Raw genomic sequence first — 13,151 nt, forward strand, 5'->3', positions numbered from 1 at the left:
ATGCACAGAGGATAGGGGACGAGCTTGGGAATCATGTGCAAGAGAGAAATAACGTTAGCAAAGGCGCAGAGGAAACAGGGATCATGAATAATTATAGAAGAGGAAGAGAGCTGAAGTTTGAAGGGTTGATGGGGCCAAATTATGCAAGCATTGGAGGCCCTGTTAGGAAGTTGGACGGGTATTCTAAGGGCAGTAGATAGACTTTAAAAATAGGAGACTAATATGATCTGAATTTTGTGTTAGAAGCATCTTCCTGGCTGTTTTGTAGGGGAGAAACTGAAGGCGGACACGTCAGAGAGGAGGCTGGTAGAACGACGTTCTGATGAGGGCAGGGAGGACAGTGGGGCAGAGGAAAGGAGGTAGAAGCGGGAGCTGAATGGATGAACACGGGACCAATTTGGGGAGGGCAGGAGGAGGGGAGGGACTAAACGCATAGAGCAATTGGGTATAGATGAGATTAGCAAACAGGTATCTAGAGACTTGTAAACCCAGCCCTCCAACCTCTTAAGAAAGGTTTAATCGCCTCTCCTAAGAGGTCAGGGCTACCTCCGGGTCCTTGGGGGGCGCTGCAGCCTCCATGGCCCCTCTAGGCTCGGTCCAGTCCACTCGCTGGCGGGAGAAGTCTCTCTCACAGCCAGCGAAGTGCGCGTGCGGTCTCCGGCCGGCAGGGGGCGTGCGTGTGCAGTCAGGGCCGACACCGGAAGTGTGCGGTTGCCATGTAATATCCTGGTCGCGCGGGCTGAGGCGGCGCCGGCGCAGGCGGGGAGCTGGCGAGAGAGCGGCGGAGGCGGCGCCGACGGGGCCCGCTGAGGCGCGCGCGGGGTCGGCGGTGCCCGGGAGCCTGTCGCTTGCGCGGTTCCTCCGGTTCGCTGGCTCCGGGCTTGAGACCCGACGGCGGGAGGCAGCATGTCGGTGGCGGGGCTGAAGAAGCAGTTCTACAAGGCAAGCCAGGTGAGCGAGCGGAGGCCGAGGCTGGGGGCGATCCCCAGGGCCCAGGCTGCCCGGAGAGGGGGCCAGGCCCGGCCCTGGCTCAGGAGGGGGCCAGGGGCACCTAGGGGGCTGCGTTGGCACGTGTCCCTCGCAGGATGAGGAGAGGGCGCTGCATGCGAGGTGGCCCAGGCCCTGCCCGCCATGTGGGCCCCAGTCCTCTCGAGAAGGGTGGGCAGACCCCTGGAAGGAGCAGAGATCCGCCCAGGGGCTGTCTCGGGACGTGGGCCCCTCTCCTCCTTTCCTCCCCTCTAGGAGGGCAGGGACGGGGTAGAGAGGGAAGGGGAAGCAACAGTCCCGAGGCTGCGGACACAGGACTCTTGCCAGAAAGCCCAGGGGCAGGGAACATTTGCGTCTAGAGCAAATCTTTAAAAAAACAAACAAACAGACAAACAAAAACCTTCCAGTGGACCCTGGTAGAAGGACCCAGTACAGAATGGAAAGGGTAAGGTCAGTGTCCCACTCCCGTCCCCCAGACATCCAGTCTCTCTCCCCAGACACAAGGACTGTCACCGACTTATGTCTCTTTCTGAAGATATGTGTATGTCTTCTCTTTAAAAACACGCACGCAGTGGCAGCACATGCCTTTGTACTTTGTGGTTTTTGTTAGATGTGTTTTGGGGACCACACTAAAGCCAGAATTCTCCACCTCAGCTCATTCTCTGGTGTGGGGGGCATCATGGGCTCTGGGGTGGGCCTGAGCGGCATGCCTGGCCTCCACTCACTCGATGCCAGGAGCACCCCCAGTTGTGACAGGCACAAATGTCTCTGGATACTGCCAAATGTCCCTGGGGGAATCCCTCTCCTTTCCCCTCCCCAAGAGAACATGAGAGCAAACCTCCAGAGCTACTTGGACCTCTTTAATGGACTCATGGTTTTACCATTTCCTTGAAATGTGCCATAATTTATGTAACCAGTCGTCTATGGGGTATTTAGATTGTTTCCAGTAGTTTTCTGCTACAGACAGTACTGCAGTGAGTAGTCAGTGAAGATCTTTGCTCACAGGTGGGGTTGGATTTATAAAATAAAGTCCCAGAAGTGGAATGCTGAATCCAAGTATATATGCATTTTATGTGACAGATAATAGGTTTTTTGGAAAGTCCAGACCCCATTACTCAGAAATCTGGTGAAGGCCGTGGACCCACTCTCCAGGAAACTGGGCAAATGGAAAATTCAGTTTACGATTTCAGATCCGAGAAGCCCCAGAATCCTCTTGGTTCCCGCATCCCAGGTTAAGAACCTTAAGGGTGAAGTTTGCATGGATAGACTCCACAGAGGAAGGAGCAGTGATCTTAAGGATTGCTTGGGCTGTGCTGGCAAACTGGACTCTACCTACAAGGAGAAATGAGTACCCAGTAACACACAACCTGTACTTTTTGTCCCTTGAAGAAAAAAGTCATCACCCTAGAGTTTGTCTATTACTAAAGATACTTGGGATCTGTCCCTGGACCCCAGATATCAAAGAGAGGCTACATCCAGAGGGATTCTAGGATTGTTGCCAGGAGCGTGACCCTTGGCCCCAGCAGGATGGAATTAAGACCTGGCCCTGGGCTAGACCCTGCCCAGCAGGCATCCGAACCCCGGTGCTTGACTAGAGCACACAGGAGTGTTCTTCACCCTTCTGGGCCCTGATGGAGTCCCTCCTGCAGGAACAACGTCTCCCTAGGTCTCTGGAAGCCCTCCCCTCCGCACCCCCAGCTATCAGGGCCCTGCTGGTGGCCTACACCGTCCTGGCCAGGCACCCTCTGCTAGAGGAATGAGCTAGGCCTCCCAGGCCAGCCACTGGGGCTTTTTCTCGCAGGGGAGGCAGGATGGCCTGCATTCCGATGTGAGAGAAGCACCTTGAAACCTGGAAAACACAGAGCAGTGTAAGCTGGCCGCTCAGATCAGTTCTTGATCTTGACATTCTGAGGCTCACCCGGAAGAATTGTGCAGTGATCACAACCTACCCTGGGAGCTGTCGTCTTGGCCTCCCGATCCATTCCGTGGTGAGCTGTGCTCCCAAGAATCACCCTGGCTGTGTTCCATTCTCTTCCGCAATAGTTTCCACAGCCCTCCAGCATCTCTATTGTTTATCTGGACATGTTCATCTCTTTATGTGCTTTCTTTTCTCGTTCTTAGCAACACTTCTTTCATCCTCTTCTGTGCCCTCGGAGTAGGGTCAGCTGTTGAAGAGGAACACCTCTCATTATGTGGTCATCATTAATATTTATTGAATTCCCACCATGTGAACAGGCAGTATGCTTTAAACCAGTCAGCCTCAACTGATCTGGGGACATTCATCTGCCCTCCAGGGGACATTGTCAATGTCTGGAGACATTTTGGGTTGTCACGGCTTGGATTGCTACTGGTATCGAGTGAGCGGGGGACAGGATGCTGCCAAACTCCCCACAATACCCTGGGCAGCCCACCCCCTGCCCCCAACCAGAAGTACCTGGCCCCTGATGTCAGTAGTGTGAAGGTTGAGAAAACCCTGCTGTATGGTTTGGGAAAAGTGAGCCTGATTGTTCCCAAACAAACAAACAAATAGCAGCAACAAAATCCCTCCTGGGCCATTCCTGTGGTAGCTGCTGGCTTTTCTTGGTTTTCAAAACAGATAACCACATACACGTAGATGGACATGTATATAGAACGCAGCATCCAGACCTCAAGTCCTTGGAGCCCCAGAGTGTCTTTTGGCGTCTGGTATTTCCAAGTAGGTATAAGCTTGTATCAGAGCTTGTCAGCCAGTGATGACTAACCCTCCCCTCTCTCCTCTTTCCAGTGCCCCCCGTCCGCCCCCCCCCAGGGCATTTGCAATGTGTCAGGCGGTTTGGGGTTGTCATGACTTGAGGACGAGGTGCTGCCGGCATCTCTTGGGTTAGAAGTTGAAGATGGTTGCCAAACACCCTCCAACACAGGCCAGCCTTCCTTCCCCGCCATGATCTGATGCGGCCCAAGTGGCAGTAGTGCTGAGGTTGAGAAACCCTGCTTTGAAACAGGTTCTTGATTTCAAAGGCTTGTAACAGTGTCATTTCAAAATGGAGAAACAGAAGCCAGGTGGATGTGCTCGAGGGAGCTGGGAATAGAGAAACATGGTTTGTCCAGGGTGAAGCTCATAGGAATGAAAGTTTCTCATCTCATTGAAGATACTGGTAACAAACTTACTAGCGTCTGGCAGTCTGCTCAGCAATCCCCTGCCAGCTCATCTGGGGCAGGGGTGGGGGGACTTCCAGGTCTTGTGTAACATCAGCTTGGGCTTGAATGGCAAGTTTATGAGGTTTTTTTGAAATTATTACTCCTTATTAGGAGCTGGTGGTTGCCTGCACTGAGGCTGGGGCAGAGGAATGTTGATGGGTGTGCAGAGGAAGGCAGTAAATGGCAAGGTGTCTGTCCCGGACCCCTTGTTTTGGTCCCCTCCCACCTCCCTGTGTAGTGCCCACTCCCCCTTAGCCATCTGGTACTGAGGCACCTCTGGAATTGGGGGAGACGCTTTTATATGAGTATTTCTGGGGAGCTGAGCAGGGGAAAGGAGCCCCACTAGCGAGCTTCAGGCTAAAGTTCACCTGTCCCAGCAGTGGGACATCCATTTCCAGACCTGAAGCGCTAACTGGTTTCCTGATAAATCTTGTGGCCGGGCCGGGTGGAGATTTGAGAGTGTAACTAAGGCTAGAGCTTGGCAGCTGCCTGGAATGCTGGCCTGATTTTCTTTTTTTTTTTTTTTTAATGCTTGAAAGGGAGAAGGTTTGAATTGAAGCACTGGATCCATCTGAGCTAGGAATAAAATTCACAGACTTATTCCATGGCTTTGAAGTTTGTTGATACTCACTAGACCCCGGGTCTATGCCGAGGAGGAGAGATGTAACTTCCTGTGAGAGGCATGGGTGCAGGGAGGGCTGGGGTACCCAGGCCCCCAACCGGTAGAGTAAGCAGTATCAAGGGATGTGGCTGGTGTTTAGAACATCCCAGATACTACTTGCTCCGACACATTTTTTAAGCCTCATTTTATGGAATTATGCTTTTCATTTCCTAGCAAAGTGCTTGGCCTGTTAAGTAATAAACATGGAATGATCTTAAGACACAAAAATCTGAAGCTTGTAACCCCTTCGTTTCTGCAAGAATAAAAGTGTGGAACCCGCACTCTGGGGACAATAGGTGAGGGGCAAGGTCTGAGGAGCGGGGTCCCCACCCCAGGGACTTTAAGCTGGGTGCTTTAAGCTGAGCAGCTGCAGGCTAACCTCCGGAAGACCTCAGGGCAGCAAACTTGGAATGAGTTTGGCCATTCCAGTGTCCGTGTCTGATGGGAACTGGGTTAAGCCCGCCCTTACAGGAAGGCGCTTTGCTGACTTGTCCTGGGAGATGTTCTCTCATGCTGCTCCATCAGCAAACAGGCCAGGCTGCTCTCCCCACTTGGCTTTGGGTCATCCGCTTGCTGGGTGGGGTAACTAGCTGGGAGTCTAGGCTGGGCTATGAGCTGCAGAAGCTTGAGGTGGACCTTCCCCAAAAGGAATCTGGGGCCTCCTTAAGCTCCACCACTCCCCAGGCCTGTCTTTAAAACCAGGTTAACCTGACCTCCCTCTCAGGACCTGCTGTTGGCAATCCCAGAGGCACTTGAATCAAGCAGCTTGCTGCATATTCCTGTTATTAACAAACCAAGGAGCCCTCATATTCTGATCCTGCTCCCCATGACTGCCACACGTTAGGTGGAAAGTTCACCTCTGACTCAGAGCCCTGTGTTTATTATGACCAGCTAGAGCGTCACGGAGCTCTGCTCCCTGCTTATCTGGGCATGTTTAAGGCCAAGCCATAGGATGTTTGGTTATGTTCTGTGTGCCACTTAGTGCCAGCCTGTGACAGGGGTTAGTTTCCACAGCAGTTCCTGGTTCACTTTCAGGAACTGAGGGCTGTCCCATTTCTGAGACCCCAGAGCTATCAAAGGCCTGGCCGGTGAACTGGGAAAACAGCAGTTTACCAGCCCACCTCCCCGGCCCCCAGCCTTGCTTTCTCAGACCCGACATCCAAACAGGGGTCTGAGCTCCCTGGCTTGTCCTTTGTTCTGTCTGTATGCATCTGTTCCCTTTTTTCCTCAGTAGAAAAACTTACAGGTTGTGACCAGGCTGGCTCAGGCCTGCCACTTGCCCCTGGCACGTGTGTCCCTCACCACTTGATCCAGGGACACTGGCCATTGAGTTCTGCTGTGGCCCCTCTCTCAGCCCTTCTCCTCCTCTTTGGTTGTTGCCAATATTTTGAAACTGATCCAATCTGGGGAAACTTCGTTTTTAATTTGGGGTGTGCAGCCAACTTCCTCCACAGTATTTCAGAGGCAGCTGCACTTCTGGCACCACAGCTGGTGGCGGCTGCAGGAGGCAAGTCAAATTGTCTTCTGTTTCTGTTTCCACCTGGGGTGAGGTTTGTAAGCTTTAAGGAGGCTTCGATGCAGAAGCTTTGAGGCCACCGGCCTTAGTTGCCTTAGTTGCCCCAGGGCGTTAGGACCATTGAGGCGTCTTTACCCGTGTGCTCTAACCCTAATGGCTTTTTAATGTGCCTTGTGAAGTGTTAGCTGCTGTCTTCTCTGGTTCTTTTTCAAAGCTGTCCCTGGAAAGCTGGATAAAAGAATGTGTCAGACTGTTATGGCAGCTGGCCTCTCCCCGTCTCCCCCTCTCTCCCCTCTCTGCTCCCCCCTTGCCCCCCACCCCCTCGCCTTGCACAGGGCTGGCTTTGGCAACCACTTCTCCTGAGCACTGCAGTTTGGGTCCATTTGTGCTTGTTTCCTGTTAAGCAGTAACCAGGGCTCCGGGAACGCAGGATCCCCGAGGACAGCCTCATCTTCCTTTTCCGCTCAGCTCCTAGAAAAACTTGCTGACTGGGCCCCAAGCATCGGGTCGCTCAGAGGCTCCCAACCACAGCAGGAAAATACACGTGTGATTTCCTCCGAAGGACCTGATTCAGCATCAGGCTGTGGCCTGTGTCGGAAAGGACTCCTGCCTGGCCACTTGGGTTTCACACCTGGGCATTAAACCCCTCCAGCTGGCCTGGCGCCAGGGCCGCGAGGCAGCCAGCCCAGCGCAGTCACCATAGTCTTGGCAGGGCTCGCGGTCCTAGGCAATGCCGTCAAGCCCTGGGGAACTGTGTGAGATGCCCCAGGTGTCAGAGGGGACGGCAGGGCTTCTCCCCTGCAGCAGCCCTTCCTGTCCTTGGCTGGCTGATGGTCACCCTCCTCCCGCCCTGTGCCTTCCCCACCCCCCAAGCCCTTGGCCCCCCGCCCCTGGTACACAGACACTTGTATGACACTTCCCAGATGAGGGCCGAGATGTACTCAGGCAACTGCAGCAGGGCTGTACAGTCCTGTATGCTCAGGTGAGCCTGGCCCCTGGCCTGACCCAGGAGCTCAGTAAATTCGGGAGGGATGGAAGGATGTTTGTCCCTACACCCAAGTGAGCAGAGGGCTACATAACAGGCTTGAAGGCACAGAAGCGGGAGCCGCGGCATAAGCACACCCAGAGGAAGTGGCCCCGACCTGCTGGAGTGCCCCTCTGGTCCCAGCTTTGAATCCCATTCCTCCCCTTTAGCATACTGCCGTCTGGCTGGTCCACTCAGCCTGCCCGGTGGCCCTACCTTCCCACCTCCTGTGATTTGGTCAGTGTTCCCTTCGCCTTCCTTTCCCCTGCCCAGGTCTCTCTGCCCACCTCCTGGTTACCCTTTAAAGCCCTGTGTGTGGCTATCTTTGCCACCTCCCGTGATCACCCACGGGAAATCCTCTGTCCTCTGAACACCTGGCCCAGTGGTGACCCACCTGCATGCCACTAGCTTCAAATGTGCTTTTCTATCAGATGCAGGCTCCTGAGAGAGCCGGGCTGCCTGGTGGCTAGTGGCTGCTGACCAAGTCTCGGGAATGATGGGCTCCTTCTCAGAGTGGGAGTGGGGCTCTCTGGTGAGGGGGCCTCCTGCAGGGCCCCTAGGGGTGGTTCCTGCTCAGGCCCAGTGGAACCCCAGGGAATCAGGGTGGCTGACAAGTCCTCAGTCAGGAACAGGTCTGACTGGTTTAAAAATAAGAAATCAACACTCAGAGATTGGTCCTTTGGCTCAGGGTTGGCATGAAGCAAGTGGCATTGTTTGGGCAGTGTTCTTAGGAGCCCCAGACGTCTCCTGGGCTGGTAATTCACAGGTCTTTCTCACATCTCCCTCAGTCCAGTCTACTTTCTCCCAAGTGGAGCAGGTGACCATTGATTGTTGTGCTGTCATCTGGGCCTCAGCTCAGGAGTGAGCGGTGGCTCCTCTTCTTAGGAAGCCCTTCAGGAAGGAAACTGCGAACTTCCTGCCCCTTTTTGCCCCCATGGACCCGCGGCCCCTCCTCGTCCTCTGCCACCCACGTCCCAGGATGAGGCCTTGGGTTGCTGGGGCGGACAGGCAGGCGTCCATCAGCCTGACAGCCCCCAGCTCCTCAGAACCGTGATTGTCTGAAGGCAGCAGGCAGGCAGCCCCAGCCCTTCAAGGCCGGCCTTTGTGGTTCAGAAGAGGGCAGCCAGGGGCCAGGGGCAGGGTTTCTCCATCCTCTAACCCGCCGGCCTGGGATTGTCCAGTGCCTCCCTGGAGGCTGAGCACCCTTGCTACCAGTCAGCCTCTTGCTTCTTGCTGCCCTGCTCAAGTCAGCATTTCACCCATCCTTGAGGAATCTGGGAGCTGCTGCAGCTGCCCACAGCTGCTGTGTGGGCGTCTGGTCACGTGTGTATGTGATGCCCCACAGAGGTTGGCAGGGAAGTCCGGGCCATCTCTCTCCCCGGCTGTGGCACGCGTGCTTCACAGAGGAACAGCATGAGGTGTTCCTCCTGGGCAGTCTGGGAGGCTCCTCACCACGGTCCTTATTCCCTGTCTGACTCAAGGGCACCGAGCGTTCTCTCCAGGCTCCCTGCCCGGCCTCGGAGCACAGTCGCGGGGTGGGCAGAAGGCATCAGCAGGCCCCTCTGTTCTGGAGAGTCCCTTGCTGCCTCGGGACTGGCTGGTTTAGGGGTCTCCAGTGGGAAGCTGCTGAGGCGGGGCGCGCCTGGGACCCGGGAGGCGTGTGCTTGGTCAGGAGAGCCGGGAGAAGGACGTTTTGCCTGGCCTGCCTCCAATGTGCATGCGCCCAGCTCCCCACCAGAGCCTGGAGAAGAGCCGACCTCCTTCCAGAAAGAGTTGCCACTTAGTTCCCGGCGCGTCCACCAGGCCCTCGAGCCAGTCAGTGCCCACGCGTCATAAAGGGGCACACCCCTTTCAGGAACCTGGTTGAGTTTGTATTTTAAAGTGTTCCAGACATGGAGCTATGACAAGTGACCAGCCATTGGGCAGCGCTGCCAGAGCGTAATGAAACAAGCGGTACAGTTACTGTCAAAGGCCGTCCTCACACGTTTACCGCCCATGACCTATCCCTAAAAACGCGAGTGTTGTTCGGTAAGCTTATACCCCACATAACCAGTGTCGCTTGTTTGTTTGTGTGTAACCTGCCCTTTTTGCTTAGTCCTACTTGTGCATTTCGTTCACACCAACAGGTGTGGCTCTGGTTCAACTCCATGGGTATAAAGTTTTCCTTTGTGTGGTGTGCCGCAGCGCACTTCTCTACCCCCTGCCAGGGGCCATTTAGGATATGTCCACATTTTTGCTTCTTCAAACAGTGTGTCAGTGAACATTTTTGTAGTGTCCCTTCGTGCATGTCTGAGAGATTCTCTAGACTTGTACCTTGTTTAATGTAACCATATAGGTTTTCAGCAGTACCAGCCTGGAAAAAAACAACCTGTTCAGTTAGTGTGACCTAAAGTCTCAGGCTCCAAGCTGGCAGAGTCCTCTGTCTGAGCATTCATAAAGGGTGCTGTTCTTGGCCAGGAAGCTGGGCGGGTGGGGTGGGGGCTCCCCCGGTACAGGGTTAGCTCGGCAGGGTCCAGAGGGAGCACGAGCCACAGACTGACCCCGGCAAGCCCACAGCCACTGCCAGCACCCAGAACCCGCTTCCTCCCTCCTCAAAGTTAACCTCTCCGCCAGCCTGTCAGTTTGTCAAGAACCTGTCTCACGGTGAGACAGAACTCCCAGAAAGCGCCTGGCATCTAGCTTTGTTGCCCCAAAGGGCCACTCTGGCCAGTATGGACAGTTGGCCCTCATTGTTCACATATTCTGTATTTGCGTTTCACCTCCTCGCTAAAATGTATTTGTAACCCCCCAAGCAGTACTTGGGGTGCTTTGCAGGCTTTTGCAGACACAAGCAGGGTGCCAAAACATTTTGAGTCTCCCGTGCTCCTTCCCAGCTGAGGTGGAATCGAGCGACACTGCCTTCCTGTTTCAGCTCAGACTCTGTAGACCCGTGTCCTCTCCATAGTGTTTAGTGCCATGTTTTGCATTTCTGTGTTTTTGTGGGTGGTTTTGCTGTTTGACATGACAATGAACATAGAGCTGGGGTGCTGGCCAGTGTTCCTAACCGCAGGAAGGCTGTGATGTTCCTTGTGGAGAAAATACGTGGGTAGGATGAGCTTCGTTGAGGCACGAGTTACGCTGCTGGCCGTGAGTTCAGGGTTGAGTCAACTGTGTATATTACATAAGTTGTCTTTGAACAGAAACACATTTAACACATGTTTTGTCTTGATTGATTTTGGCCTGAGGCTGGCAGGAACCTAACCCCATTATATCCCAGGAGCAGAGGTTCGAGATTCAGCAGTTCAGCGTGCGCAGGGCATCATGGAACAGAACCGCTGTGAATAGCGAGAGTAGAAGTAGTCATGTGGCATTCAGCATCTCCCCACCCCAAGGATGTCCCCACCTAACCCACGGAACCCGGAGTATGCTACCTTACTGGGCAAAAGGCACTTTGCTGATGGGATTAAGAATAGGACCTGGACATGCAGAGATCATCCTGGTTTACCCATTGGGCCCTTAAAAACACAGCCCTATCCCTGCTGGGGAGAGAGGGATGCGAAAGTCGAAGAGAGAGAAAGCAGTGCGATAGGCCTGCCTGTGAAGACGGAGGACGGGACCACAGCCCAGGAATGTGGCTGCCCTAGAAGCTGGAAAGGGCGGAAAGCCCAGAGCTCCTAGAAGGAACGCAGCTCTGCCGACACTGGGGTCTTAGCCTGCTGAGAGCCGTGTCAGACTTTTGTCCCCTTTAGGACCTGCGTGTTGTCCAATGTTTGTGCTGTTTTAGAAAGCTGGTGTGTTGTCAGTCAGCGAGTTTGTGGTGATTTATTACAGCGGCCAGAGGAACACGCCCGTCCACACTGCCCTAAAACCTCATCCTGGTAAAGGTGTCCAGCTCAGTCTTTATGGGGGTGCCCAGGCACCCAGCTGCATGTGTGTTTTATCTTCTCTTAGCCCTTGCCTCCAACTAATGGCTGAAGTCAGCAAGAAAATAGGGCCCATTCAGGTCACTGTGCAAAGAGCAGGTCCCCTGCCATCCTCAGCCACAGGGCCCTGTGGAGAGCTGAAGCTCTGTGGAAGTCACTCCCTGCTTCCCAGTCCCACCGCCCTTGTGGGTCTGAGAGCCAGCTCTGTGTTCAGGTTTTATGCAAAAAACACTATTGCCAATCTGAACGTCAGGGTGCCACCACCCGGGAAACAGCCATCTCACCCTGAGTCAAATCCTGCTGACCAGTGGTGGGAGGGCAGCAGCTCGAGTCTGATGGCACGTTTCTTCCCATCGCAGAGACTGGAGTCCCACGCCAGATACCCGTCACTCAGGACCCCACCCATCTTCAGAGGGACCTGTCAGTGTCACGTGTCCCGGGCCAGCACTCTCACCTCCTCTGCTCTGGTGTGGAGGCCCATGTCCAGCTCTGCCTCTCCTCACATAATGTCCCTTTCTCCTTCTTGTGGCCAAATGCAACTCCTCCTTCAAGGCCAAGCCCGGGGTCATCTCCCCTGTGACCTCCCTGGTTCCCCCCTGACAAGGAGGACCTGCTTCTCCTGATAGGCCCCTTACCATAGTCCTTCTGCTGTTATTTTCTTAGGGTGCTTACATTATTCATCTATTTTTCTTCTATACCTGGTGCATATAAATAATAAATATTTATTGAACAAATGAGGGCAGTCTTCTCAAAAGGGGGAAACTGGCCTTCTGACCCTGCCCTCACATGTTCAGGTCCATCCCAACAGGGCAGATCAGCTCAGGGCAGGAGAGCCACACATAGTGGCTACGTGACTGAAACAGGGCTGATCCTGTAACATGGGATCCTGTGACCAGCGCCCTGTGGGGAGAAACCAGGGGTGGTTCACAAGGAGATGTCCCTGGACACTGGCTTTGCATTTGGACATGGAAGGAGAAAGGAAAGGAGGGTGCCGGGTTTCCCAGGCAGGCAGCTGGCAGTGGCCCCTGGGTCACTGGACTGCCCTGTTGTGCTCTTACCCCTCGTCCAGCAGCCGCGACACCATCTGAGGGGTCTGTCTTTCCAGGGGAGTGGAAGCTGCCTGGGACACTGGGAGGAGGCCCTGGCTGCTAGTCCATCAGTGTTGGGTGGAGAGGGGTTTAACATTATTACGGCTCCTGGCTTGGGAGGTGGCAAAGCCAGACTTGCGTCACATGGTGACAACAGAAGCAAGACGTGGGAGGAACCCAGCCAGGCTGGGACGGCAGTGTTGCTTTTCTCCTGAAAAAAAAAAAAAGGCAGCCCTGGGGGGCACCTTGGACCAGCATTTCACAGCCATCTTACAAATACAGCAGGAACCCCCTACCCCAACCACCACCACCCATCGTGGGTAAAGTCCGTTGCACACACAGAGTGTACACGCAGCTTCCTGGAAGTGACGTGGTCTGAAAGGATGGGGAGAATGTCACACACAGGACAGACAGAGGGTGAGCTATCCATCGGCAGGGACCACGTTAGCCAGGATGAGGAGCAGAAATTCACTTGGGGTGTTCAGGGTCGGCTTGTCAGGCCAGGTAGGTTGCTGGTAAAGGCAGGAAGAGAGGAGGCGGCCCAGAGACTGGCAGTAACCTGGGTGTGACGTGGAAGCAACTGTGTGCCAGGCACTGCTCTCGATAGAACCTGTCCACCATCTTCCTTCAGGCTGAATCTGAATTATCTCTTGGTGCTTCATTCCCTCCCTTCCCTCCAAATAGAGCTTCAGAATTGTGTATCATGGCCGTCTATCAGCAAATACACGAGGTGCCCTGAGCTTTCTGGAGTTTGATTCCATCCCATGACTGTCCCCTAGGAGCTTTTGGTACCACA

General features: G+C 54.5%; 1 protein-coding gene across 1 annotated transcript in view; it reads left to right on the top strand.

The window, feature by feature from the left end:
- Window positions 1–723: 723 nt before the first annotated feature.
- SH3GL1 (SH3 domain containing GRB2 like 1, endophilin A2) overlaps window positions 724–13,151 on the top strand; it is a 30,110-nt gene continuing 17,682 nt past the window's right edge. Inside the window, exon 1 of the mRNA XM_036883773.2 lies at window positions 724–951. Within this exon, the coding sequence (XP_036739668.1) occupies window positions 907–951 (45 nt within the window). The 5' untranslated portion in view covers window positions 724–906. The remainder of the gene's footprint in view (window positions 952–13,151) is intronic.

This window comes from Manis pentadactyla, chromosome 12, assembly GCF_030020395.1.
Source record: "Manis pentadactyla isolate mManPen7 chromosome 12, mManPen7.hap1, whole genome shotgun sequence".
NCBI classification, from domain to species: domain Eukaryota; kingdom Metazoa; phylum Chordata; class Mammalia; order Pholidota; family Manidae; genus Manis; species Manis pentadactyla.